Raw genomic sequence first — 26,788 nt, 5'->3', positions numbered from 1 at the left:
ACGAAATGCATGGACACGGCTCTCGCTCCCCTGAGAAAACAGGGAATGCGAATACTGAATTATCTGGACGATTGGCTTATTCTAGCGCTGTCAGAGACGGAACTTGTGTCTCACGGAACAGCGCTTCTCAGCCATCTGGAGGATCTGGGTCTCTCGGTCACTGACCAAGAGCTCGCTATCGCCCCGTCAGTCAATTTCCTTCTTGGAATAGAACTGGACTCGGTGGCTATGACGGCCAGACTGTCGGAGCAGCGCGCGCGCCGCATCCGCCTCCTCGCCGCATCCCTCCAAATAGGCAGCCGGGTTCCGCTGAGGACATTCCAGCGTATCCTGGGGCATATTGCCTCAGCTGCAGCAGCGCTCCAGCTGGGCTTACTGCGCATGCGCCCGCTTAAACGCTGGCTGAAAGCGCGCGTGCCCCACCGAGCCTGGGCGGCCGGCGGCTTGCGAGTCAGAGTGAATCAGAGCTGCTTTTCAGCCCTGCAGCCCTGGCTGGCAGCCGAATGGTATCACACAGGAGTGACTATGGGAGTGATTTCACACCGGAAAGTTGTCTCGACAGACGCTTCCAACCTAGATTGGGGAGCGCTCTTCGAAGGCAGACCGGTCTATGGCCGCTGGTCAGACCAGGAGAATCTCCTACACATAAACTGTCTAGAGATGCTCGCGGTCGAGAAAGCTCTCAAACACTTCCTCCCATTCCTCCACGGTCACCATGTTCTAGTCCGCACGGACAATACATCGGTAGTGGCCTATGTGAATCGCCAGGGCGGTGTCAGATCAAGACGCTCTGCACCCTGGCGGAACGCCTCCTCGTGTGGGCTCAGCACTCTCTGCGCTCGCTGAGAGCCGCGCATGTGCCTGGCCACCTGAACGAGGGCCCCGACAGACTGTCCAGGGACAGCGTTCCCCCTGGGGAGTGGTCTCAACACCCCCAAACAGTCCAGTCACTGTGGCGCCGTTTCGGCAAAGCGAAAGTCGACCTTTTTGCGTCAAAAGACAACGCTCATTGCCCAGAGTTCTTCTCGAAGAACGAGGACGCGCTGGCCCAGACCCGGCCCAGCGGCCCGCTGTATGCTTTTCCCCCGGTCTCTCTGCTGCCTCAGGTCATCAAGAGAATCAGGGAAGCGCGCCACACAGTGCTCCTCTTAGCCCCATACTGGGAGAACCAAGCTTGGTTCCCGGATCTAATACAGCTGGCAGACTCAGCCCCCTGGCCGATACCGGTGAAGAGAGACCTTTTCTCTCAAGCCCGCGGCTCGATATGGCATCCCCATCCAGAGCGCTGTCTCTGCATGCGTGGAGCCTCAACGATTACACGCTGATCTGCCAGACGGGGTCATGAACACGATCATACAATCTAGAGCCCCCTCTACGAGGCGGCTCTACATGTCGAAATGGTCAGTGTTTAACAGATGGTGCACTGCTAAGGGGCTCGATCCACAGACATGTGGGGTATCGCGAGTACTGTGTTTCCTTCAAGAGTTACTGGACGCGGGCAGGTCCCCCTCCACGCTCAAAGTCTATGTCACGGCCATTTCAGCGCTCTCTGTTCAGAGCTGGGCCGCGCATTAGGAAGGAACGAGTTCGTCATCCGCTTCCTTAGAGGAGCCAGGAGGATGAACCCCCCGCGACCCCCCTCGGTTCCTATGTGGGATCTTTCACTGGTCTTGGAGGCCCTGAAAGCGCATCCCTTCGAACCCTTGGAAACTGTGGATATGAAATACCTCACGCTCAAAACCGTTTTTCTGATAGCACTGTCTTCAGTCAAACGAGTGGTGGAACAGCTCTTTGTTTCGTTTGGCGGGCGCACCAAGGGTCTCGCCGCCTCGAAACACAGCCTGTCCAGATGGATAGTGGACGCTATTGCTGCTGCTTATGCGTCTAAAGACCTGCAGTGCCCATTGGGCATTCAAGCTCACTCCACCAGAGGCATGGCCTCGTCGTGGGCGTGGTCCAGCGGGATTCCCATTCATGACATTTGTGCAGCGGCAGGCTGGGCCTCCCCCTCCACATTTGTTAGGTTTTACAACCTGGATGTTCCCGCCTTGCAGGCGAAAGTGTTATCAGTCTAAGTCTCGCGTATGCCAGCCCACTATCTGTGCGCGGGCTACGTTGTGTGATTTAGCTCTACTGGTTGAGCTGCACTATGCAGGGAATTGTCAGTTCGGACCGGCCGTGCCGCTCCTAACCCCCTAGTGTGTGCTTATGTACGGCGCTAGCCCTCTTCGGGCCGCCCGGCTCTCTGCTATCACGTTCCCCGGGCTCTCCCTGGGACTCATTCAGTGGATGCTGGGTGCGCACGGCGTTGACAAGGGCGTTCCCGTAGCGTAAGCAACTACGCAATACGAGAGAACCTCTCGTAAGAGAACGTTTCGGTTACTCACGTAACCTCTGTTCTCTCTAGAAGAGGGAACGAGTATTGCGTAGCCCGCCGTGCTCGCACCACGAGCTCATTTCGCTTCATGCGACAGAAACCAGAGAAGCAGCCTCCGAGCCCTGTTTATATACGCTAAGCCACACCCCTTTTCGCGGGCTGTGACGCATTAAGCGCGCCAAGCGCGCTCATTGGTCGTGACGTCACGCCAAGGGCTCAGCGGTAGGCTGCTGCAGTTGCCGCAGGGCAGCCAATGGGCACGCTAGTAAGCTTGCCCTAGGTCTGCAGGCTGCCGCACTGCGTTGACAAGATTATAAAAATTAAGGATAATTTTTGGCTTCAGTATCTCGAGAAAGAAAGGCTTTCCCGTAGCGTAAGCAACTACGCAATACTCGTTCCCTCTTCTAGAGAGAACAGAGGTTACGTGAGTAACCGAAACGTTTATTATGATGACCAGATTTAAGTTAGTCTTCTATTCATGTCTTATGCAATGTTATTTGCGAATAAAAGCCTAAATTAAATGTTTATTCTGTTTAACCGCTCGATTCATAACGATACTTGTACTTTCTGTACAAGTTTGGTTGCGTAGACTTTCAGTGGATGGGCAAAGATGATGAGAGCATATTAAATGATCTATTTATTAGATTATTAGATGTCATGGGTTTTGTACGACATGAGGGTGAGTAAATGATGACAGAATTTTAATTTATGGGGTAACTAAATCGACAGACGTTGTCAGCAGTGTTGCCTCAGTTTATTCTTCCTCTATGTCTTAACACTGACAACTCCATCTTCTGTCCTTGTTGCCAGCTTTCTGACTCGGCCAAAAAGTTTATTAGTGTGTTGTTACGGCCGGGTTGGGGTTGGGCTGAGAGAAGAAAGCCCATTTTGAAATGAGCTCTAAGCTGCAGACCTGCCTAGCCAAGCTAGATGAAAGGTAGTAATTACACTAGTACAATGAAGCCCTTTTGCTGACTTCAATCCCGCTTCTCTCTCTCTTTCGCTCTCTGCGTATACAAATCTGCCTCTCAGGCGGCTATAACCTTGCCAATACTGCCCGCTGCTGGACCTACCTAACGGGGACCGTCCTAGGACAGACTCTGTCTTCTGAGATCCCAGACCATGAGGTGAGACCCTGTTCCCTCTCTTCTTTCAGCAGCTGTCTAAAACCCCAGCCTCTCCTCCTCTTCCTCTTCCATTCCTGCTGAGTCACCCGGTCTAATCAAATATGTCCAAGCACCTCTCAATAACCGGGTTTGTTTTCATGAAGCGGGGGGGGGATTGTGCGTGTGCACACCAGTGAAGGGGTCTTAACAATACTACTCTGTCCCTACCGGTTGACTGAGAGGGACTTGTGCTTTTCTCTCCTCAACTGTTTATTCCCCCTCTCTCCTCTTTCTCTTTCCTTAGAGAAAGAGAATGTGTGTACCCAATTCTGAGTGAGTCTTTTTAAGAGCTTTTTCATTCCTTTTTGAGAAGCTTCTGAGGAGAGATGAAGGGCTGGAAAGGCCTTCTGGTTGGTCCGAGAGAGTTTGATATCTCTCTTTTCTTCTGACTCACAAAGAAGGTCTTTTAATGTTTATAGAGAGCGCTTTCATGGTCACCGCAATAAAAGATTCCCTTGTTTCCTCTGACATGACCTCCTGCATCATTTTGACCCTTGACCTCTCCACAGGACAAGCAACCAAAATAAGGCTGTGTAGATTAGGGGTGGGCAATATACCGGTAGACACGATTCAATTAGAAATTTTTCGATTAAATTCGAAAATGAAATTAGATTAGAAATTTGGCAACCGGTAGAGATTTTGGACTTTCGTCTCTTTCAATGTTACGTTCATGTGATGTTGCAGTGCTGCACGGTCAAGGAAGCTTATCGTTTGCATGCATTTTTAAGTGATTTTAAACCGTTGAAGTGTAATTAGCAGCGAAAGAGAACTCAATTCAGTATATGCACACACTGAGTGAGACTGTTTCTCAGCGCTGTCTGACATGAAGCCGCTGCTCATAGAGCACGTGAGAACTGAACTGAGTGCTATTTGCAACTTAACTGGGTTTGAACAGTTAAATACACATACCCATGTGTCAAACCATGTATTTGCAAGTAAACAGAGTAATTTATGTCTTAAGTGCAGTTGGTCTTAAAGGGTTAGTTCACCATCAAATTTAAATTCTGTCATTAATTACTTTCCCTCATGTCGTTCCACCCATAAGACTCAAATTAAGAACACAAATTAAGATATTTTTTATGAAATCCCAGAGCTTTCTGATTCCTCCATAGACTGCAACGTCATTGCAACTGTCACGGCCCAGAAATGTAGTAAAAACATTGTTAAAAATGTAATGTTAGGAAGCGACGAGAATACTTTTTGTGTGCAACACCCCCCCCCCCCCAATAACTACTTTATTCAACAAGCTCTTCTCCTCTTCGTCATTCTCCTACGCTTGACGTAGTGTGAACAGTACAGTGCTTCTGGGTACTACATCAGAATGCCGCCTCACTATTGGCTTGCTCAATCACACACGTGTCGCTCACGTGACCAGCGTCAGCCAATAGAGGTGGGATTCTGGTGTTGAACCCAAAAGCGATGTACTTTGTTTAGTACGCGAATAGTGTAGGAGATCTGACAAAGAAGAGAAGAAATTGTTGAATAAAGTCGTTATTATGGGGGGGGGTTTTTGCACAGAAAAAGTATTCTTCATAACATTTCATTTGAACCACTGTAGTCACATGGACTATTTTAACGATTTCTTTACTACCTTTCTGGGCAGTGACGTGCTGTCTATGGAGGGATCAGAAAGCTCTCGGATTTCATCAAAAATATCTTAATTTGTGTTCCGAAGATGAACAAAGGTCTTACGGGTTTGGAACGACACGAGTGAGAGTAATTACTGACAGAATTTTCATTTTTGGGTGAACTATTCCTTTAAAGTGACATCATTTACCGATACACAGTGAAGACTATGCAGTGTTTTTTTTAAACATTTACTTGACACATTTTATGTAGTATTTCTAGTACTTGAAGTTTTTCAGGTAGGTCTAATTCTTTTGTGTCTTTGTTTTATTGTAGTTTGTTTTCTTTGCTCTTTCCTTTTCAGTTTACTTGTCTTCAGTAAGCTTGAGAGGTTTTTTAGGCTAGTATTAGTTTTTTATATTATATTGAAAATAGTGATTAGAATTATGAAATTTCAATGGGATAAAATATTTATATCATAAAAACCTTATTTAAGGCAAAAATAACTATATCATGATATATATATATATATCACTATCGTTGAATAAAATTACTCATATCGTGATATAAGATTTTGGTCATATCACCCACTAGTGTAGATAATTGTCAGGGTTTTTGTTTATGACAGTGATGGTCGTGATGATGATTAAATTGAAGAGATCTTTCTGGAATACTTGATTCGGATGGGTAAATCAGTGATTTTCTTTCTTCTGTAGGCTATAAAGCACATTGCACTGTAATGATGGCAAAACTGTAAAAAAGTAACTTCTCCATTTAGTTCTTTAAAGCATAGTCTTCCATTGAGAGCAGTTGTAATTCTAAAATTTTGTGAGCGTTTATTATGTTTTACTAGTGCCATTTTTTGGAAGGCTCTTAAATCCGTGAAATGGACGTCCCTTATACCATTCACCATTCAGAGGCCAGGGGTCAGTAATTTTTGGATTTTTGTATGCTTACCATAAGACGATGCTTACCAAGGAAGGCTGCATTTATTTGATCAAAAATAGGAATTGTATTCAAATTTAATTTATTTTAAATTATTATTTATTACAGTGATGCAAAGCTGAATTTTCAGCATAATATCTCCAGTCTTCAGTGTCACACGGTCCTTCAGAAATCATTCTAATATGCTGATTTGCTGCTCAACATTTCTTATTATCATCACAACTGAAACAGTTTGAAAGAGAGATCTCTTGTATTAATGTTTTACTGCCACTTTTAATGCAAGTTGGAATGCATCTCTGCTGAATAAAAGTATTAATAAAAAAATAAAAAAAGTCTTACTGACCCCGAGCTTTTGAACAGTGTATATATTTTTCCATCTACTGCATTTGATTGATTGATTGATTAACGCATGCTAAAATGTACAGTAATAACCTAGTAGTATGTAATATGATTTTTATAAGCTACTTCGTAACCTTTGAAATCCTTTTAGGGACATAGTCAGAACTTTTCATATTCTTTGGGTGATTTGGAGTTGAAGTCTGTTTGTCAGTGTTGTCCATATTGCTTATCGTCCAATGTAGGGGTGCACCGATCCGATATTAGGATCGGATATCGGCCGCGATACTGATAAAATAGCTGGATCGGGGATCGGAAAAAATAACAGATCCATGGGCCGATCCAGGTTTGTTTTTGTTTTTTTCCGTTGTCGCAGCAGAACCTACGTCATTCGTCAGCTTCACGCGTACCGCATGCTAGAAGCAACATGGAGCGAGCCAGAGGCCGTTTCTCAATACCAAGTACGCAAACTTCGGACTTGCGTCCTCCTTGGTAGTTCGGACTTGCCAAGTTCGACTCAGGAGAACGAACTCCCGAGGACGAGAGGACGCGAGTCCGGTTATTCTGCAAATGGAACAGCAGCGTTCTTGATCGCGTCACTCAGCTCGCTCTGGCTACTCCGGTAATCTCTTTATGTATATTTTAGTCAACAATAAAACGAAGTATGTTATAAAACACCACTCTGCCTCTTTTCATTTAAAAAAAAATCTTAAACATATTAATGGCCACATAAATGTGGTTCAGGCAAACGCGTACATTGATTATCTTTACTGCATATTTATAACAACACGAAATATAAAACACAACCCTGCTTCTTTTTGTTTTCATTTTTAAAAATATGAAACATAATGATCATTAAAACTGACATTTAAATTTGCCATTGCTGATTAAGTGAGCATTCAGGTCATGTTTGTGATGGTGGTGTGACACGTTTGACCAATACACAGTTTTTTTGTTTCCACCGCTACATTTTAATTTTATTTTTTTTACATTTATTTAAAGAAGTTTGATTATATTCTATTTTCGATTTGAATGCACAATTGTTTTTTAAATAAATAAGAATACAACACATTACATACATCTGTTATTTTGTCTTAGTTATGTTTAGTTAGTAAAGTCTGGTGCCTTTAGTCTCTTCAAGGAAGGTATAAGGTGGAAGGTATACAGTTTATTATTAATTCAACTATAGTATCGGATCGGTATCGGGTATCGACAGATACACAAAGCCCAGGCATCGGTATCGGTATCGGGACTGAAAAAGTCGGATCGGTGCACCCCTAGTCCAATGTGACTTTTATTGAAAACTGTGCACTACTCCTCCCAGAAGAATGCTTGTCCAGTCATGGGATGAACACAATTCATCTCAGTCAGTTTGATCAGTAACTTACAAAAAGTACATTAGAAGACTTTTGTTTTCAAAATTGTTGGCATATAAGACACTAATAAATTCTATATGAACTTGACAAATGGGCAGTAACACTGTATCTTGGCATTTTCACACTTTCAATGTCACTTTTCACCCAAATAGTTTTGAAAAATATTTTGTCATTTTTATTTGAGCACTTTGTAGTGTACCTTGTGTGGTCTATTCTATTCACTCTAATGTTGAAATCATTTATTTGGTCCCTAATAAGTTGACAGTTATAGGACCGCCACTCTTTCTCCCCCTTCTCCTCACCTCTTTCTCATTCCTCTTTCTCTATAGCTTCTCTTCTGTTATTGTTCCTTCCATCGGCTTTTCAAAGCATGAAACTCTCTCCTCCCCTCTTAGAGAGAGGAACCCCCATCTCCTCACCAGCACTATTATTGTGTGTCCATCCCAGCCAAACAAAACACTATTTAACTGTAGTGTGAGTCCATAAAGACAAAGAAGGTAGAGGGAGAGAGAGTGCGATAAGGCTGTTAAAAGACAGCGAGGCATCCATCAATGGGGGTATAAAAAAGATAGAAGAGTATTGCAGCATAGAAGAAGCTGGGAAAGGAGAGGTGGAACAAGAAGCACTTTGTACCTGTGCAATCTCGCTCTCTCTCCTCGAGCCGGTCCAGCTGCTGAGACTCAGAGGCGGCTCAGTCTGGGTCTGCCCTGCCAGGACTGCAAACAATGAAGACAGGCTGGAGTGGAGGCATACAACGAGCTCATTCAGGCCCTGTCACAGACACAGAGAGATGAAAAAGTGAGGCTAATATAGACAGTCCTCTCACAAGGGAGAGACCCGGAAAAAAAAAGCAGGGCCTTTTATTTAGACCTGAATTGTTTCTCTTAAGAAGCTGATGAATTGGAAAAGCTTGGTCCAAGACAGCCCTGATATTGGTCTAAATAAACTCCATTGTTGGCATTATAGGCACTATCCTCTGTGACAGCTGTGTGTCAATCCAGTTGTTTTTTTTTTTTTGTTTTTTTTCAACCCATTTGCGCCAACAAAATGTCTCTCTTCAGTGTCTAAATTTGACCATGGCACGAGACTTAAACCTAGGGAATATATATCTGATTGAGATGTTGTGATGATCTCTAAATATATATATTTTAAATAGAATAGAAAGTTAGCAATAGATGTAGTGAAGTATTCACCCTTTAGATCTCCATAAATCATAAGAGACAAGTTCCTGAGATTTGTAACTTCTTGTGGAATTAAATTTGTCACTGGTGAAGTATGTAATTAAAGTTGTTGTGTAAAGGTGAAGTGTGTAATTTTTGTGCCACTAATGACACCAGATAGAATTCCTGAGAGGATTGCCGGACACTTCTTTTGCCCTAATTTCACAGCATTGATTGAGGTAGAATTAGGCACACACTGCCGTTCAAAAGTTTTGGATCGGTCAGATTTTTTTATTTTTTTAAAAGAAGACTCTTCTCACCAAGGCTGCATTTATTTGATTAAAAATACAAAAATATTTTTTGTATTTTTACAGTAATATAAACAGTAATATTGTTAAATATTATGACAATTTAAAATAACTGCATTCTCAATGTTGAAAACAGTTGTGTACATTTTTTTTTCAGGATTCTTTGATGAATAGAAAGTAAAAAAATAAATAAAAAAACAGCATTTATTTTACATATTATATTTTGTAACATTATGCATGTCTTGAGCATCAAATCATCATATTAGAATGATTTCTGAAGGATCATGTGACACTGAAGACTGGAGTAATGATGCTGAAAATTCAGCTTTGCCATAACAGGAATAAGTTGCACTTTATATATTCACATAGAAAACAGCTGTTTAAAATTGTAATAATATTTCACAATATTACTGTTTTAATCAAATAAATGCAGCCTTGGTGAGCAGAAGAGACTTCTTTTAAAAACATTAAAAATCTCACTGATCCAAAACCTTTGAACAGCAGTGCATAAAATTGCTGAAATTTTATCATGGTATATTATCACTGTACTAAATTACATTACAAATACAGGTTAAGAAGATACACTTAAACTAACAGTGTTATCCTCTTTATAACAAGTTTAATAACCTTTTCCAAACCCCCAAACATGTTAACACAATACACAATAAAACTGCATCAAGTAAACGTTTCAGACAGATTAAAGTGCAAAAGAACAACTATAAAGAACAATAATTAAACCAATATCTAGATCTCTTTCTTGGGCTGGCATATTTAAGTCCAGATTAAAAAGTGTAAAAAAATGTTTGACAATACATAGTTTTATTGGTTGTTTGAGAAGGACCATCACAAAAAAAAAAAAAAAACCGTGGCTGTTTGAATGTAATGTAAATATTGTTTGACTTCCTTCTCCGTGTCAGGCGGATGTCAGAAACAGGAAAACTTTGTTTTCTGGGATAACTGTGTGATATTTCTGCTTATCTATAAGCACCACTTACTGTCAGAGAGTGAATTTTCATTCAGACCCATTATGCAGCATTTACGCAGTGTTGTAAATTTTAAACACTTAATGCAAATGAAGCTAACGTGTGTTCTAAAAATCAACACAATTTGTACTTAGAATTATTTATTGTATTTTGAAGTGCTCATGATAACAGTACTGTACTTCTGAATAGTTCATAGTTGTCTGTATAATTAACAGTAATAGAAGAAAGTATTTTAACATAAAACTTGCACATCCCACCTTAATAGGTGAACCAATGTTGCAGACTTTCTCAGTGTGACTAAAGCTCTTTTTATTTTTGTCTAAGAAAGGCGAAACTGAAAACAGAATAAAGATTGAACAGTTGGCAACTTGGCATAGTTGTTTACTGGCAGCATCAAAATAGCTGCATTATATAAACAGTTAAAGGGATAGTTCCCTCAAAAATGAAAATTCTGTCAATTCTCTCACATTGTTCCAATACATGTATGACTTTCCATTTTCAATGGAACATAAAATATATTTTGAGAAAATGCTGCCCCCCCCCCCAATGAAAGTAAATGGTCACCAAAACTTAGTTTCCAATATTCTTCAAATGATCTTGTTTCACAGATAAAAACAAGTCATGCAAGTTTGGAACGACATGAGGATGAGTAAATGTTTTCCTTTGGGTGAACTATCCTTTTTACATTATCAGTGCTGGTTAACAGGACAGGAAAGTGTTAAATCTACAAAAAGTCCCTGTTGATGGCCAGTTTGGCTAGACTGGAAACCTGTGGCTTTGTTCTGGTCAAATCTTATCAGCGAGTGGTAGGAAATTTGCTATGTTTTTGTTTGAGTGCTGTCAGGGACTCTGTGGCCAGTCGACATCTGTACATCCTCTCCTTTTTTAAAACTTCTTTTCACTTGTTTCTGGCAAGTTATTTTCTGCACAGCCCAGTGAAATAACAAACACCCAGAGCTCTGTTTCCCCCCCTGCAGCCAGATAGACGTTTCTCTCTCTCTCTCTCTCTCTCTCTCTCTCTCTCTCTCTCTCTCTCTCTCTCTCTCTCTCTCTCTCTCTCTCTCTCTCTCTCTCTCTCTCTCTCTCTCTCTCTCTCTCTCTCTCTCTCTCTCTCTCTCTCTCTCTCTCTCTCTCTCTCTCTCTCTCTCTCTCTCTTTTCAGGAGCGTGGTTACAATAAATGGACAGTCTGCATCATTTCCCCCAATTGTACAAGCAGTGTCTCTTACAGAAAGACTTCAACAAACCAGCGAGTGACTGAAGTACTCCACCCATGATCTCAAACACTTATTCAAAGAGTTTACAGGTTCATACACAGGTGTATTGTTAATTCATGAGCTCAGCCAACGCACACAATCATAAGATGACTGCTGTGGTTACGCTAGTCAAACAGTGCTAAAGGGATTGTAAGGTCTTCTGTCCTGTCTGAATAACTTGAGGAGGGGGTAAAGACCCCATTGGGCTCAGCAGGGACAGACAGTGCAGACCCTTTAGAGGAGCTGTGAGTGGATTGAGAAAAGTAAAGATGTGTGAATGTGGAACCGTTTTATAAAAGCAAGCTCCCCATGCAAATTGATTTGTATGGACCTATAATGCACAGCTGGATAGTTGGCCATCACAGTTCAGCTGGTTTAGTTTCTTGTATCTCAAGTTGTGATGTTACTGCCTTCAGAATTTGTGAAATGTTCCTTCGGAAATCTTTTTTTGATGCACGTACACATGGCTGCCAACTTTTTCATACCGAGTTCAACAGGATGCTGTGAGTGCCAGTAGTGTTATGTTTGCATTGTCTGTAGTTTTGCCCTTTGAACCAGCTGGTACTTCACTGTAAAGTGCAAGACAGACAGACTGGCTTGGCTCATTACCGCCTGCACGTACTGACTGTTCTAGAAGGGAAGCGTTTCAGACAGTGCAGATGCTGTATGTCCACCCATGTTATTTACTTGAGATAATAATAAAATACACCCTCTGGTCAGTGCCTCAGTGAATGTTTTTTTTTCCCCCAACTAATGTTTTTCTGACATTTAAGCAGACAAGACTACAGACTTTAAAATCAGGTGTTACTTAACTTTTCCAGTCTCATCTATCTTGAACAAAACGTGTGATACCACAACACTAACACTCAGTGCGGCCTCTATATCTCCTTCTGTGGGTGGGACTTTTTGTGCCGTTGCGTCTGGGAAGTAGCTGGCTCCCAGAATTCCGGAGTGGAATAAATGCTGGAAATGAGCTTTGGGGAAGTCTATAATGGAAGTTGGGTGGTGTTGATGGTTAAGTGGTCAAAGTTCAAAAGATCAGGAGATGAAACCTAAACTCACCTTTATGATGAGCCACTCAAGGAGACAATGAAGTGCCGGTTATATTTTGTCTCTGAGCATATATATATATATTTTTTTTTTTTGTCTGCTCTGTTATGGAGGGAGTTATTGACCTTATTCTGTTATGTCTAATTTATCTTTTACTTATTTCAACAATAGATGACAAACTGCAAAGTTGATAAGTAAATTTTTCTCAATGTGAGACATTTTTTCTCAATCATGGTGGTGTACAAACAATAGTTCACCCAAAAATAAAAATCCTGGCATCAGTTACTCACCCTCATATCATTTCAAACCCTTAAGACTTTTGTTCATCTTTATTATATTTTAATTTTTTTGACAAAAAACAAGCCAGAATGAGAACATGAAAACACGAATGAAATCAACTCCCCACCTACCAATCCCTCCCCTCCCACCCCACCCAGCAGCCCCGCGGTCTCTTTACAATGGGGTACATAATGGATAGATAAGTTAACAGAGAAACAAAGCCACAGGAATGATAAAACATGAATAAAAAAACAAAACAAGAAGAGGGATAAAGTGTTAAGGTATTCAATCTGAGTCCTGATCATTTGCTTTACGCAATATACTTGGAGATCTTCTCAGCAGCTTTAGTCCAGATTTTTTATGTTGAGATTTGTGCCGAGTTCATCCGAGCTGTGGGTATTTCCAACATTATAATGTCCCGAAGTTGAATCAACCTCTTGAATATATCCAGGGTATGTGGTGGGAGCCAGTGTTGAGCTATCAGTTTTTTTGCAGACGTTAAACCGGCCAGCCAGACAATTTTTTGCAGTTTAGAGAAATCAAGCTGAGAATCATCATTCAGTAATAATACAGATGGGATCACCGGTATAGGATATTCAATGATTTTTGATAAGATAGCACATACCTCATTAAATTTTTTTTTTTACCTTTTAACATTCCCACATCATATGGAAAAAGGATCCAAGTTGTTCGTCAGGACATTTATCACAGAAGGGACTAAAGGTGGAGTCAGTATGACTTTTGTTCATCTTTGAAACATGGATGATTAGATTTCTGTCCCTCTACTGAATGCTCATTTTCCCAAAACTTTGATGCTTCAGAAAGTTAAAAAAGACTTTTCCCCCTTTTCCCCCAAGGCAGTGCTGGTGCCGGTTCGGAGCCGCTGCCTACTCGCGAACCAGTTCTTTGTGTTTCGACAGCCAAAGAACCGGTTCTCGGCCAGGAAAATTGGTTCCAAAGCGGCACCAACTCTTTGCTGGACTAGAACCGTTCTTTTACCACGTCATTACGTCGGGGGCTGGGGGCGGGGTTATTGTAGAACTTCTTCTCGAACATAACCTCCATCTATAGTAATCCAGACGAGCAGAACATATGTGTTCTAAACGTCTTCTTCTGACCCCAATAAAGGATCGCAAAGCCAGGAGAAACATTTGCAGAAAGACAATGTAGTCCGCCATTATAATTGTTATGCTTGAATTTGGCGCAAGCGTTTCTAGGAAGCTAAGATGTAGCCTATGGCAATGTACACAGTGATGTAACGTCGTCGTTCGCTGGGCTCTCTAGTCAGTGGAAAATCAAACAGGTTCTGAGAAGGTTCGCAAGTTGAACCAACTTTGAACCAGCACCAGTTCCGAACCAGTTTTTTTTGGTGGAAAAGGGGTATTTGCAAACCTATTCCATTAGAACCGAGCGTTTTCTGAAGAGACATTTAGACTTTTATTCACATATAAATATTGATCAACACACATACATAGAGCACATCAAATACGGTAAACAGAAGCTCAACCTGTACTTGCTTGACACATGAGAACAAACCTAATTGGTTCTCGCATGTCAAGCACGTTTGAGCTTCCTTGGATTAAACCACTCGATTCATATGGATAATATTTACAATGTCTTTTTAAAACATCAGGGTTTTGGTGGAATTGACTTTTAATGGGGGGACATAAATATTTCAGGTTTCATTCAAATATCTTCATTTGTGTTTCAAAGATGAACTAAAGTCTTATGGGTTGTGTTTGGAACAACATGAAGGTGAATTATTGATGACAGAATTAAACATTTTGGGTGAACTAACCATAGATATCATATATAAAGGCTAGATGTCTCGTGCGCGCTGCTGGCCAATGGAGGTCGACGTCAGCACATGGCGGCCATCATGCCACAGGCAGCTCGCTCACTCGTTTAATGGTGCATGTACTTTTAAATAACCATAACTTGCTCAATTTTCTACCGATTTTCAAACGGTTTGGTTTGTTATAAATGTCAGAGATGTAGTTATGACACTGCATACATACACTGCATACATATGAATAATTATAACATACATGTTCAAGCATTCGGAATTATAGCCACGTTAATAACGTTTGTAAGAAACCAAACCGTTTGTAAATCCGTCAAGATTTCAGCGAGATATGAGGATTTGTGTGCGTGCTGATCATCCACTTTACATTAAGCCTGCCTGTGACAAGATGGCCGAACGGTGATGCCGGAAGTGACTGCGCCATAAGACATCTAGCGTTTATATATGATATCTATGGAACTAACCCTTTAAATAAAAAAGTTCCAATGTAATCTTAATGTGGTCCAAACCAAACAATGCAACAGAGATGTGGACACTGCTGTTTCAGATTAGGTTGAGGTCATGGGAAAACAAGTGGCACACTGTGGTGTCCTGTTTGTGGAAATGCTTACTAAAAGCATTGTAACTAATTATGTATGAAGATCTGCACACATCAAAATATACTGTAGTCCAAAAATCTCAAATCAGTTTATTATACAGATGCCACAAATAGACTAAAGTCCAATGTGCAGCAAAACTTTTTCAGGTTCAACCCTTCATTAGTGCCTTGTGCTTCCAAGCATCCACCTGCACTCATTTACAAGCTTATTACCGTAATCATAATTACTAAATCACAATCATAATCAATAAATCGAAGACGGACTTCGACACGTATAGAAATATACAATAATATACACAAACATTACAACTACACAAAAATACACACATACTACATTCAAAACATTTAAAAATTCTAAAAGTGTAACCATAGAAATTCTTGATATACATTCCTTAATCTCATAATTTAAATCTTAATGTTTTATTACAATATAAATTTCCAGTACTACTTGATTGAACACTGACATACAAAAACAGTTGAATTTATATTTTATTTATATATCTAAATATATTGATAAATAGACATTGTTAAAAATGCATGTGAATGCATTTAAGAATTAATTCTTCATGCCTAGAGAATATATACATCCAAGGTCAAAAATCCATTTGCGTTGTCCCTGTAGAAGTCTTCGTTGCATATTCCCACCTCTATGAGACTGTGTTATTTGCTCTATAGCTACAAAGTTCAATTCAGAGACTGAGTGCGACATTTCACTAAAGTGACGAGCAATGGGACATTTCTGGTCTTTTTTTCTTATTGCACTTGTGTTCAATAATACGTGTCCTAATTTGTCTATTTGTCTTGCCCACATGTTGTTTTTCGCACGAACAAGACAACAAATAGATGTATTTTTTTACATGCTAGCCGTTTTTGGATCGACACACCTAAAGCCTTTTTTTCATTAACTTCTCCTGGACGAGAATTTGGCGCTCTGTGACTGTTTTTTTTCTAACTATGTGCGCACATGCACAAATCATTGTGCATCCTATTTCACATTTCATGAGTGTGTGTAAAAACGCGTAAAAAAAACTGCACACATTCACATATGTGTATGTTGTATAATCCCTAGCATGTTAGAGCATATTGGGACCGGAGGTAAGCCGGATAAACAAAAGAGTAGTAATTGAAAGCAGAGTTGAGCTAATGCATGTAACACACATACAACCAAATCTGATCTCTATCCAGTTTATACACCAGACACCCCACCAACACAATGCAGACTGTGTTTTTCGAATGAGCAAGGCAACATGCCTGACTGTCTTTTTGGCCAGTCCCTAGAGTTTCCATTTCAAAATCATAATGAATCGCTAATTGAAGCATATTCATGATAGGGGAAACTTTAACTGCTTTTGGCTTGCCTTTTTGATCTAAAGGATCAGGACACTGACAGAGCATAGCTATCCAACATTGAAAAGAGTTTATGTATATGTGTGTGTGTGTGTTTGGAAGAAAGTGGAAGTATGACTAAACCTTCCCAAATTTACTCTCAAGTATATGCTGCTTCCTAGCTGAGAAAAATTGTTCTTGATCATTGAAGGAAACCTTGATCGCATTAAAAGGTCATTAGTCAAACTGATTTGCAGATCTCTGTCCTAGCTTGAGAAATGTTGGCTTGCAGCAAACACACAATGCTATTTTGATCGATGGCTAAATTTCTGTAATTAATAATTCATTCATTCATTAATGAAAGGGGGATAGTTTTCCCAAAAATGAATATTTTGGCATTTTCTGTGCAACATACAGTCAAAGAATATGTTTTGCAGAATGTTTCAACTGTTTTTGTTTATAAGAAATTCAATGTGGTCTTAAACAACAATTTGCATTCTATTGGTTTGGAATGCCTTGCAAATCTTCATTTTTGGGAGAACTGTCCCTTTAATGAAATTCATGATGCATTGAAAAAACTTTAAGTACTTTTTTTATCATCTCTAATCCAGTACTTCACTGAATACGGCCCAGATTATTCCCTGGAGATCAGCCCGAGCTGCCGACCCGACCGCAACGAGAGCCAGCATCTGGAGCGGGTCATCAGCACCATCAAAGGTAATTGCCATGACAACAACCAGAACCTCACCATACACAACACCGGACCCGAATATCACCCTTTCTCCACACTTAATCCAATACCATTTCCACAGATGGAATTACTTTTGTCCAATTCAAAGCTGGTTAAAATAGTCAAAGTAATGGTCTGTTTATTTAGAAAACCACTGATGATGGGTATGATGGTGTGTCAGTCATTCATTCATTCATCCAGCTGTCTCTCTAGCCTCTTCAAGAACTTTGCGTCCCACCCCCCACGAGTGACCAGGGAGACCTTTAAACAAACCACAGTTGTCCCCTGTGACTGGCTCTCCTCAGCTGTAGAAAAGAGAAACATGTCTGTTTGATGTTCCCAGTCATCAGTAAACAAATAAGCAAAGCATTCTTTGGAACTTGAAGCTGAAGTCTCAGGAGAGAGACTGGGATGAGAATGAGAACAGACTAAACTAGGAAAATTTGCACACATGTACTGTATGTGTGTCCCAGATGTCCCAGATACGCACTTATCCAAACATGTCCCAGACACACACTCATCCAAACTTTTATGAGATGTTCCTTGACAAAGTGTCTGGTTAATCCCTTTGGTCACACAAGGTTTTGTTTTAATGTTCTTCCTATAAGTACAAGTTATCACTTAGTGTATTTTTATTGTGCAATTGAACTCTGTGTGTGAGTGTTTGCGCGTATTCATGTTTATTTGAGGTTTCAACAAACTTTTGCCTTTTCACCTTCTTCAGGGACAAAAGTCTTAAGACTCAAACCATGTTTCAAAGCTATGTTGAGAACATTTCAAATGCCCCTTGGATGTAATAAAAATAAAGTTTTTTCCTCTTGAGCTCATTCAGACATCTGTGTGAATGGGCAAAAATCTGGCACTGAAAAAGGAAAAGCTGTGTTCAGAATTTTAACACATTGGCATTGTTTGTGAATTAGAAGAAATGTAATTTAGAGAAGCCAAAAAGGACAAAAGAAGATATTTTGAAGAATGTTTTTGGCCATACAGTGAAAGCCAAAGGGGTTCAAGACAGCATTGGAGCCACTGATTTTCATAGTATGGACAATCTTCTTTTGTGTTCATGGGTAAACGATGATAGAATGTTCATTTTCGATGAACTCTCCTTTAAAAGGAATAAGTGTCCTTCTCGTGTTTACGAGAGAGACGTGAGTGACGGTTTGTGTTCTTATCACCTCACTCCTTGTGGGATGAAGTTGACCTGTTTAACCACCCTTGACTTCTGTTCAACCCATGGGTTTTAATGTGTCAGTACTCCTAGTCACATCTGCTCCACCTTAGCTTCAGTCAACGTGGTGTTTCAACTATGACTAAACATTTCTTATTGATCTTATTGATCTTATCGCTCCCTGCTCTGGCTAACGTCTTCTCCACTTTACTCTTTTTGACAAAAGGCATCAGATCTTTGCTGCTGACCTAAAGGTCCCTCAGAGGTCACCAACACCTCATCGTAAGAGAAGCAAGTACAGTCTGACACCTTCAGTTCAGCTTAGTTAGACTCCCATTTGTTTCTTTACACTTTAGCCCCCTTTCACAAATACGGTCTTTACTGGTAAATTACCATTTAGAGATCATATGTGAACAGGACATTTTGAAAAATACCGGTGAATCAGTTCTCTAAATTTTCCGGGATAAAAAGTTAAATTAAATTAATGGTATGATGCTATGTATGAGGAAAGAACAGGATTACCGGTACAAGATCAGAACGCACTGATGTAAGAGGTTTGCTAAGATGTAAAGCTCTGTTGGAGTCTGTTTACAGTAAGCTCCGCTGCTTTTAATTATTTTTCTGTGTAAACATGCACTGAACGGACTTCTGACCATTGCACCACATCTCTCGGTGAAGACCCTGCCTTATTTTCCATTCATCAGCGATGCAGGTCTGCAGTTATTATTATTATTTTTTCATACTGTAGCCTATAACACTGTGCATGAATCAGATGAGAACATGGACAGTGAACACAAACCATTGCTCACGGGCAATATCCAGTCAATTAAATATGAATGCGCATGATTGGGAGTTTCGAGTTTCACTGGTGTATAAGCTGGTCTCCCGAATTTGCCGCATTCAAACCAAGCAGCTTTCTGTTGGTCAAAGTGACTTCTGTATAAGCTGTGCTTCATGCGTCGCTACACTATTCACAATAGAAAGTGGACCTTTTTTCCGATGACATTTTACTGAAATGTCACTGTGACCAAACATTAAGTGTAAAAGAGATTTAAGAGCTATGGCACAGGGGAATATTGTCTGTGTTTGTCAACTCAGACTTCAGTCCTTTAACACTAAATAATTGATATCAGTTTTCAGGAGATTTATTCATAAGAATGCATCACTTGTACGCCTTTTACTTCAGCATTGTTTATTTTTATTTGCAATATGGGTGTTCTGTCTATTTCTTAAAGAGTATGGGACAAACATGCTTATTTTCTGCGCCCATGCGGTATGTGTAGCATGTGCTACGTGTTTGCTCTGTCCCGCAGCTCTAATTAAAAAGGGCTTAAGGCGCAGACTGCTCAACTTCCATTTTAAGGTTTCCACCCATCTTTTAAGACCGCTCTATGCCAAGCTATCACACATGAGCACAGATTCCAGATCAGTTTGACTTTTAAGATCTTCTGCTTACAGAGGGTCCCTCGAGAGCGAAATATTGTACTGAGGTCAGCTTTCGAGATGACCTTAATGGAGCTACGTTAAGCGTCCTGCGCTGCACGCTACACATCACATCCTCAGTTTTATGAGAACGGACAAACTCCTCTACTTAGATTCTGTATGGCTTCTTTAGGTTAACCAATGCGTTTATATAGCCGTATTTGACTTTTCAGCGGCATCTGTTCTGCCATGTTGAAACAGGATTTACGTGTGGTGTGTGAAATGCGCTATGGAAAACCTCTAACTATGTCTCAGATATAATTGTTTTTGGGTGTTTTTAGTTTAAAATGCATTTTGATGGAGCAATTATCTGTCTGTCATTTTACTTGTGGCAAATCTTATGTAAGATACCCAGAGTAGATTCCTGCAATTGAATGAGTAAAGACAAGCATCTACGCTGCAAGAGCTTGGGGTGTGTAAGATTGGTTTGAAAGAAATTCATTCTTTAATTCAGCTAGGATGCATTAAATTCATTAAAAGCGACAGACATTTACATTGTTTTATATATATATATATATATATATATATATATATATATATATATATATATATATATATATATATATATATATATATATATTCTTCTCTTTCTTTGCACTGAGCAATTAACACAAACATGTTTAGATTCTTGCATGACAGGGCAGCTCTTCTGAAAATGCTAAATGTACATTTATTATTTATTATTAGGCTACATTATAGTTTGTCCCTCTCTGTGCCCATTTTGATGAAGCTAAATTCTCAATAAAACTGTTTTCATTGGTATATTTTACTGTTTCTGTTGTCAAACAACGGAATGAATATGAATGGTGACTGAAACGCGACCCATTAAGATATAACCAGCTCTCCCTCCCAAGATGTTAATCTGCACAAAAATCCTGATAATCGAGCCGTCATCTGATGAAATCAAATACACATAAGATAAACACAATATCTGTTTTGCGATTTCGGCTATACTTGCATGTAAAATTAGAGAAGCAACATTATATCTGTGTTTAACTGAATTAAAGCGCTGCTCCTCTCTCCAGCGCGAGACGCAGAGAGAGAGAGAGAGAGAGAGAGAGAGGCGCGCGCGCGTGCTGGGAGAGCAGTAGGCCTACCGGCGGTACCGGTAGATTCTCAGAAACTAAATAAGGTTTGGGCGCTTTGTTGATGGGAAAAAATCGCTAAATGGGTCTGCAATGTTGCTAAGTTGGCAACACTGTGTATCTCCATTTCTCCAACTAGGTTTTGGGCCACGGGTCAAACAGAAAATATGCGCTGCGTTAATCGAGCGTTAAAAAAAAAGTGCCGTTAATATGATTTTGCGTTAACGCGTTATTAACGCGCTAACTTTGACAGCCCTAATATATATATATATATATGCCAGTTATTTTGTGGTAATTGTTGTTGTTAGTTAGATAGTCAGTTTAGTGGAGCACATTGGTCAATTGAAGTCAAACGGTTGGGATTATATTAGGAGGAAGTAATTGTTTGTGATGAGATTTTATTTGGAACTAAATTACACCACAAGTGCAGGGTTTTCTAAAGTCCCCCCTGTCGTTTTTCAACAAGCTCGCACACCCCCATGCTCCTCATCTTTCAAATGAGTAGCTCACATCAATTAAACCGTTTAATTAGCCGTTTTCTGTTGTGCTCTCTGGTTGTTTACGGTCTTATGTCACGTAAGCATTGCGTTTATGAGGGAAAGCATTGCGTTTATGTGCGGATGAGGGGAAGTGAGCGAGTGCCAACCTGTGTGAGTGAGGAGAGGTACCTGAGGTCTCTGTGTCTGACCTTCCCAATCATGCGCTGTTCTGATAATACGCGCAACCATTTCTCTGTGAAGAACTGTGATTGATTAACGCAGGTAATAAATAGAGAGGCTTACAGTTGTTACACATTACCGGAGTTTCCAAGCACATCTGGGTAACATTTACGACACTAAGCCTTGCGTTATAAAACGCTGAGAGAAAAAGGAGCAAAAATGTGTAAACACCATACATGGTTGTTCTGATGAGCAAATACTGCAGAGTTTATCCATCTCAGCTTGAAGGCCGTATAATTTTAAACAGTGGGTGTTAATAGAGACCGTACGGTTTGTGCACATTGTAGCCAACTACAAACAAACTGGACATTTTTGTTGATTCCATCCCTGAAAACGATCAATATTTGAAAAGAACACGCATACGTAGGCCATAAAGATGTAGACGGGCAGTCATCGGACATCTGCTAAATGCTGAATGTACATGCGTTCATAAACATTTACGGTTTCCTTAATGTGAAACCGCAACCTTCAAAGTCAAAGGAACATGTTGTGCATAAAAATAGTGTTAAAAAAGTCTCTGTGAATGTATGGCTTCCGATTAAATCTCTCAAAATGAAGAAACACTTTTTTTTTAATGCAGCCACAACATTTCATGACAAATTGTGTCCTTCTCTGCTTCAACAGTTAATGCAGATTTAAAGGATGCGATTTTATAAAAAAATGTGATTTGACAATAGAAAGTGGACCTAAGTTTAACCCTAACCCTAACCCAAGATTAAATTACATTTTTGTCTTGATTATAAAGCTTGCCTTGTAAAGGATGGATTCCTATTGATTTGTTTTTAAAACCAGGATTTCCTTTTAGTGCCTTAAATTCAAATTCATTAGCAAGCCATAATGTTATCAAAACAGCAGCTGAGAACAAAAGGGGACGTCCTGTTTCAGCTCAACTGTATTGTGTTTGTGTGAATGGATGGCACAATTCCAATGCAAATTGCGGTTTGTAAATCCATGTAAATTGATTTAGATTGAAAAAAAAATATTTGAATAACTCAAGAGACGTCATAGGAAATCCTGTTTTTTCCTGATTGGCGACCTCTCTGCTTTGTTATGATTCATGTCATTGTGCCATTTGGTTCTTTGTAAAGATGCTCTGGTGGACACCCCAGATTTTTGTAGATATTTAGGTTTGACACTGATTTCATCTGTAAATCTTTTGATTTCATTACACCACATAACTGTATTAATATTTCTCAATAGGTTTTCTGAAATTCATTTTGACCCATTTTTTTGATTTGTCTTTACCCCTCTCTATCTCCTCCCCTGCTTGTTTACAGGGAATCTGAAGAATGTAGTTTAGGAGTGGGCTCCCAGCTCATGTTTCCAAATCAGGCCCTGCTCCTCTAATGAAGACAGTATGTCGGAGCCATCGCCAGAGGGGAGCTTGGAAAACATTACTTGAATGTTTCCAGGGAACATTTTTTTAAATGCAGAGATGGACCAGTGTTGCGACATTTGAACGGTTTTAGTCAATGTTGGATCTGGGGAAAATGTGTGCATTTTTTACAAAAATCCAAAGCCATTTTCAGATGAAACAAAGCACGAATGCAACACGCTGCGAGTGCGATATGTAAAAAAATAACGTTTTTTTTTTTTTGTCCCTCTTTTTGTTTTTAACTATGTGGGATCATTTGTAAATGAGAAATAATAAAATGCAAAAAAAAAATCTGATGTTGGTGTCTTGCATCCCAAAAACATGTCTAACCAGACGGAATGGACATGGCATGTCACTCTTTATGGTTTGGCTACATCCTCCTTAATGAAACCATCCTATAACTTAACTGCAATATCTTGTCCAGTTATGGATTGGATAAGTCAACTTTAATGGGCAGACTGACCAAATTACATTCATTCATGTTTTATTTTCTTGTGTTTTATGAGTGAGCAAAAATGTCAAATGTTTTCAAGCTGTCTATCAACTTTTGATTTTTGTATAAATGATTTTTTCAGTTATATATTAAAATACAAAAAAGTAATTGTGTGGGGTTTTTTTTTTTTTTTTCTCAGGTTTTTCTTCCAGTGTGTGTTGTCCTTGTGTTTCAGTGGCGGCTGCCACATGTGGAAGTCCTGTTCTTTTCAGTATGATCTTTATAGATTCTTGGTTGCAGAGTTTTCTCTGAATGGCACACCAAATGTGATTCATTAAGTCCTTTATTAGCTTTGAAAGATGGGGCTTATTGCATTTTACTCCAATAAACGGATCCATGCTACCAAAAGAGCGCCGTAAAACTTGCAGAATTAGGTGGAGAGACGGGACTGATTTTCAGCGGCTCACCCTATTAAAACCCTAATGTGTGCAGAACCAAACAAGTCTACTCAGTGATTCATGACTATTCATTTTTCCTCTGTGCTTTCTGAAGCATGTTGCTTTTGAAAAGCTAAACAGGATTGAATACAATTAGTTTGTTTGCAGCAAAAGAAACGTGGCACCCTTATATCCTGTTGAATTATTTTTTTTTGATTGATTAAAATATGCATATTGAATACTTGCAGCTGTGTTTTGTTCAATTTTTTTTGGTCAGTGACATGATACTTATTTTCTTCTTTTTTTTTTTCTTTTTTTTTTAGGTTATTCAAATCCATAAAAAACAGTAGCCTACATACACAAAATGACCAGATTACATTTTCTACGAATGTTTTCAATTTCTTAAGTAAAATTGATAAAAGTCTTATTAAAAGTAGAAAATTATTACGTTTTGTTTCAAAATAGTAATATCTGAAATGGCCTATTACATAAATGTGTCGTGCTCTCAATATTTTATTTTTACATGTGTCACTTTATGTCATTGACCCCTATAAACCGCCTGAAATAAGGTTAGCATATAGGCTATTGTTGATCGTCGCGTGCCAGGACCGGTTGATGTTCTTATACAGACTCCATAGACTAAAAAAGACACCTGCTCGTCTAGTTTTATGTTTGACATCACAACGAATTTTATGCAAAGTGTTCATCTGTCGACATTGTCAACCGTTCACTCAGTCTTATCTTCTATTCACCCCACAAGCAGATTTTGTCAGTACTGGACTGAAATGAAGTATTTGAGGAGTGTGGCCTATTACTCTATACAAAAGTGGCCTTTATGGCATTAGTTCTTGAGTTGTGGCAAACAAAGGGAATGTCAAAACCGTTTGTCTTCATTTGCATAACGTTTCCCACAGGAGAAGAGAACATCCCTGCTCCTTTACCCGCCACTTCCCTCCTAATCTACATGTGAAGTGTCTTCATGAATGACGACAGATGCGCTCTTTAAACCCGAAGTAAACGGAAAAGAAAGCAGCCGTTTGGCGTCTGCTCTCGTCAATATTGAGATGAGCAGCTCAGGGTTTTTTCTGATTCTGTGAAGATTGACAAATGTGACGAGTTCTCATTTTGTCCTTTAGCTTATAGGCCTACGTTTTGCAGCTGTATTTTGCTAGGGGAAATTATCAAAAAGAACTTTACTTTGAAGAAGAAAAAAAACTATTTATGGTTTTATTTCCATATTTTGTTTAGAATACCTGTACGACTCAGGGTTAATTGTCTCAGCGATGTTGTTTTATTTCTGCCTGTCTTGTGTGTGTATGATAATTATTAAGTGAGCCCGAGCGCTTTAGCAGGGTGAAAAGAAAACATGGAGTATACTCCAGTCTGGCACACGGAGCCTATATTATTTGGCATCGTAAACGATAGCTACTCGGGACTTCGATGCCAAATTAAACACATCATGATGATTCTAAAGCATATTATTGACATTTAAAAATATATGTATCACTATGGTAATACAAATAAACAGGCTTATTCGTCACAGCAAAGCTTTAACATCACTTTGCTTCAAAGTCACGGACTACAACATAGGCCCTACTTTTATTTTATGGTGCCAGTACAGTGAAGAAAAGCAGAAAAATACTGTTTTCTTACAACTTGAGGGTGTGTTAATGGTGACAATATTAATTTTGGAGTCATTTAAACCTTCAAATGCTGTAATTTTAAATGATCGGTTATACTTGACCCTTCGTCGTCTTTTCTCAGTCCGGTTCCGCAGATGCTCCATCCCATGTTTGTGAGCGGACTCGGATCCCTCTTGAGAGCGTCGAGTGTGTGTATTTAGGCTAATGCCTTTGATTCAGTAACAGTTCATTGAGGGTGCTCTCCTCCTGCAGCAGGACTGGAAACATTTCTCTAACTTCACGTCCGGCGTCGACATCGCAACTGTTCTTGCCAAACACAGCAGTGACTTATTTCAACAGCTTTGTTTTCACGCAGTACCATTTTAATGCATATAGTCATTATTAAAAATTATTTTAAAAAAGTTGGTCTTTCGTCAAACTGGATTCGCAACACGAAGGCAAGTTGACAATTACTCGTATAAAGGTAAGTTATTATATATATATAAAAAATGTAAATTAAGAAATTATTTTATTTAGTTATTCATTTTTATATCTCAATTCTGCAAATTTGACTCATTACAATGTCCTTTGTTTAATAACTTAAATTAGCCTATATCCCATGTTTATAATGAGACGAGTTAATAATTATTCTGAAAGATTTTGATAAAAGTAGCTTTCGTTTGTTTCTAATAGTATCTACATTTTCCACACTCGTTAATCCATATTAAAAATGTATATTTATGACGCAACACATTCTATCGCACAGTTTTCGGTCTAAGCCAGTAAGTGGTTGTAAACCAGGCTGTTCAAATCAGTTGATCAGTTTTACCAACTAATGTCCTAATCTTGTTTTGACTGTTTAACTGACACCAACCCACAACATCTCATTGGCTAGTGATAGAGTTATCTGTAGTTCACCAGACAGATTGTTACATGAATGATGCTGTGGAAAATGGTTATATTTGTATGACAACTTTTAAAATGATATATTCTTAAATGTAACTAGATCAACTCTTTCCTGAAGCTTTTTCACAGGGTGCACTGAATATTTCACCAGTCAAATATTGAAGTTAGGCTTTGCATATAACCGCAAAGTTTGGTTTTACATTTGTCTTGGTCTAATTAAGTTGTAGACTTCATCGTGTTGTATGTGACCGCTTCCAGGCCATGAATAATGAATACAATGAGCTAAACACAAAGATCTGGAGA

At 39.7% G+C, this 26,788-nt stretch overlaps 1 protein-coding gene across 7 annotated transcripts in view; it reads left to right on the top strand.

The window, feature by feature from the left end:
• The window catches only part of hdac8 (histone deacetylase 8), a 42,481-nt gene that overhangs the window by 13,341 nt on the left and 2,352 nt on the right, over window positions 1–26,788 (top strand). Inside the window, exons 9-11 of one of the 7 annotated variants that reach the window (XR_014029111.1) lie at window positions 3,475–3,504; window positions 17,140–17,245; window positions 22,990–23,000. Coding sequence is in view for 4 of the 7 variants with exons in the window: in XM_081351596.1 (XP_081207722.1) it covers window positions 3,410–3,504; window positions 17,140–17,245; window positions 17,472–17,509 (239 nt within the window). In the remaining 3 variants the exon portion in view is untranslated. Of the gene's footprint in view, window positions 1–3,409; window positions 3,505–17,139; window positions 17,246–17,471; window positions 18,089–22,989; window positions 24,204–26,788 lie in introns of those variants that run through there. The other 6 variants (XM_081351597.1, XM_081351599.1, XM_081351596.1 and 3 more) reach the window with 6 other exon arrangements.

Source organism: Scardinius erythrophthalmus, assembly GCF_964197995.2.
Source record: "Scardinius erythrophthalmus genome assembly, chromosome: 2".
NCBI lineage: Eukaryota > Metazoa > Chordata > Actinopteri > Cypriniformes > Leuciscidae > Scardinius > Scardinius erythrophthalmus.
The sequence above is the reverse complement of the archived record's forward strand: the minus strand, read 5'-3'. Positions and strand labels throughout refer to the sequence as shown.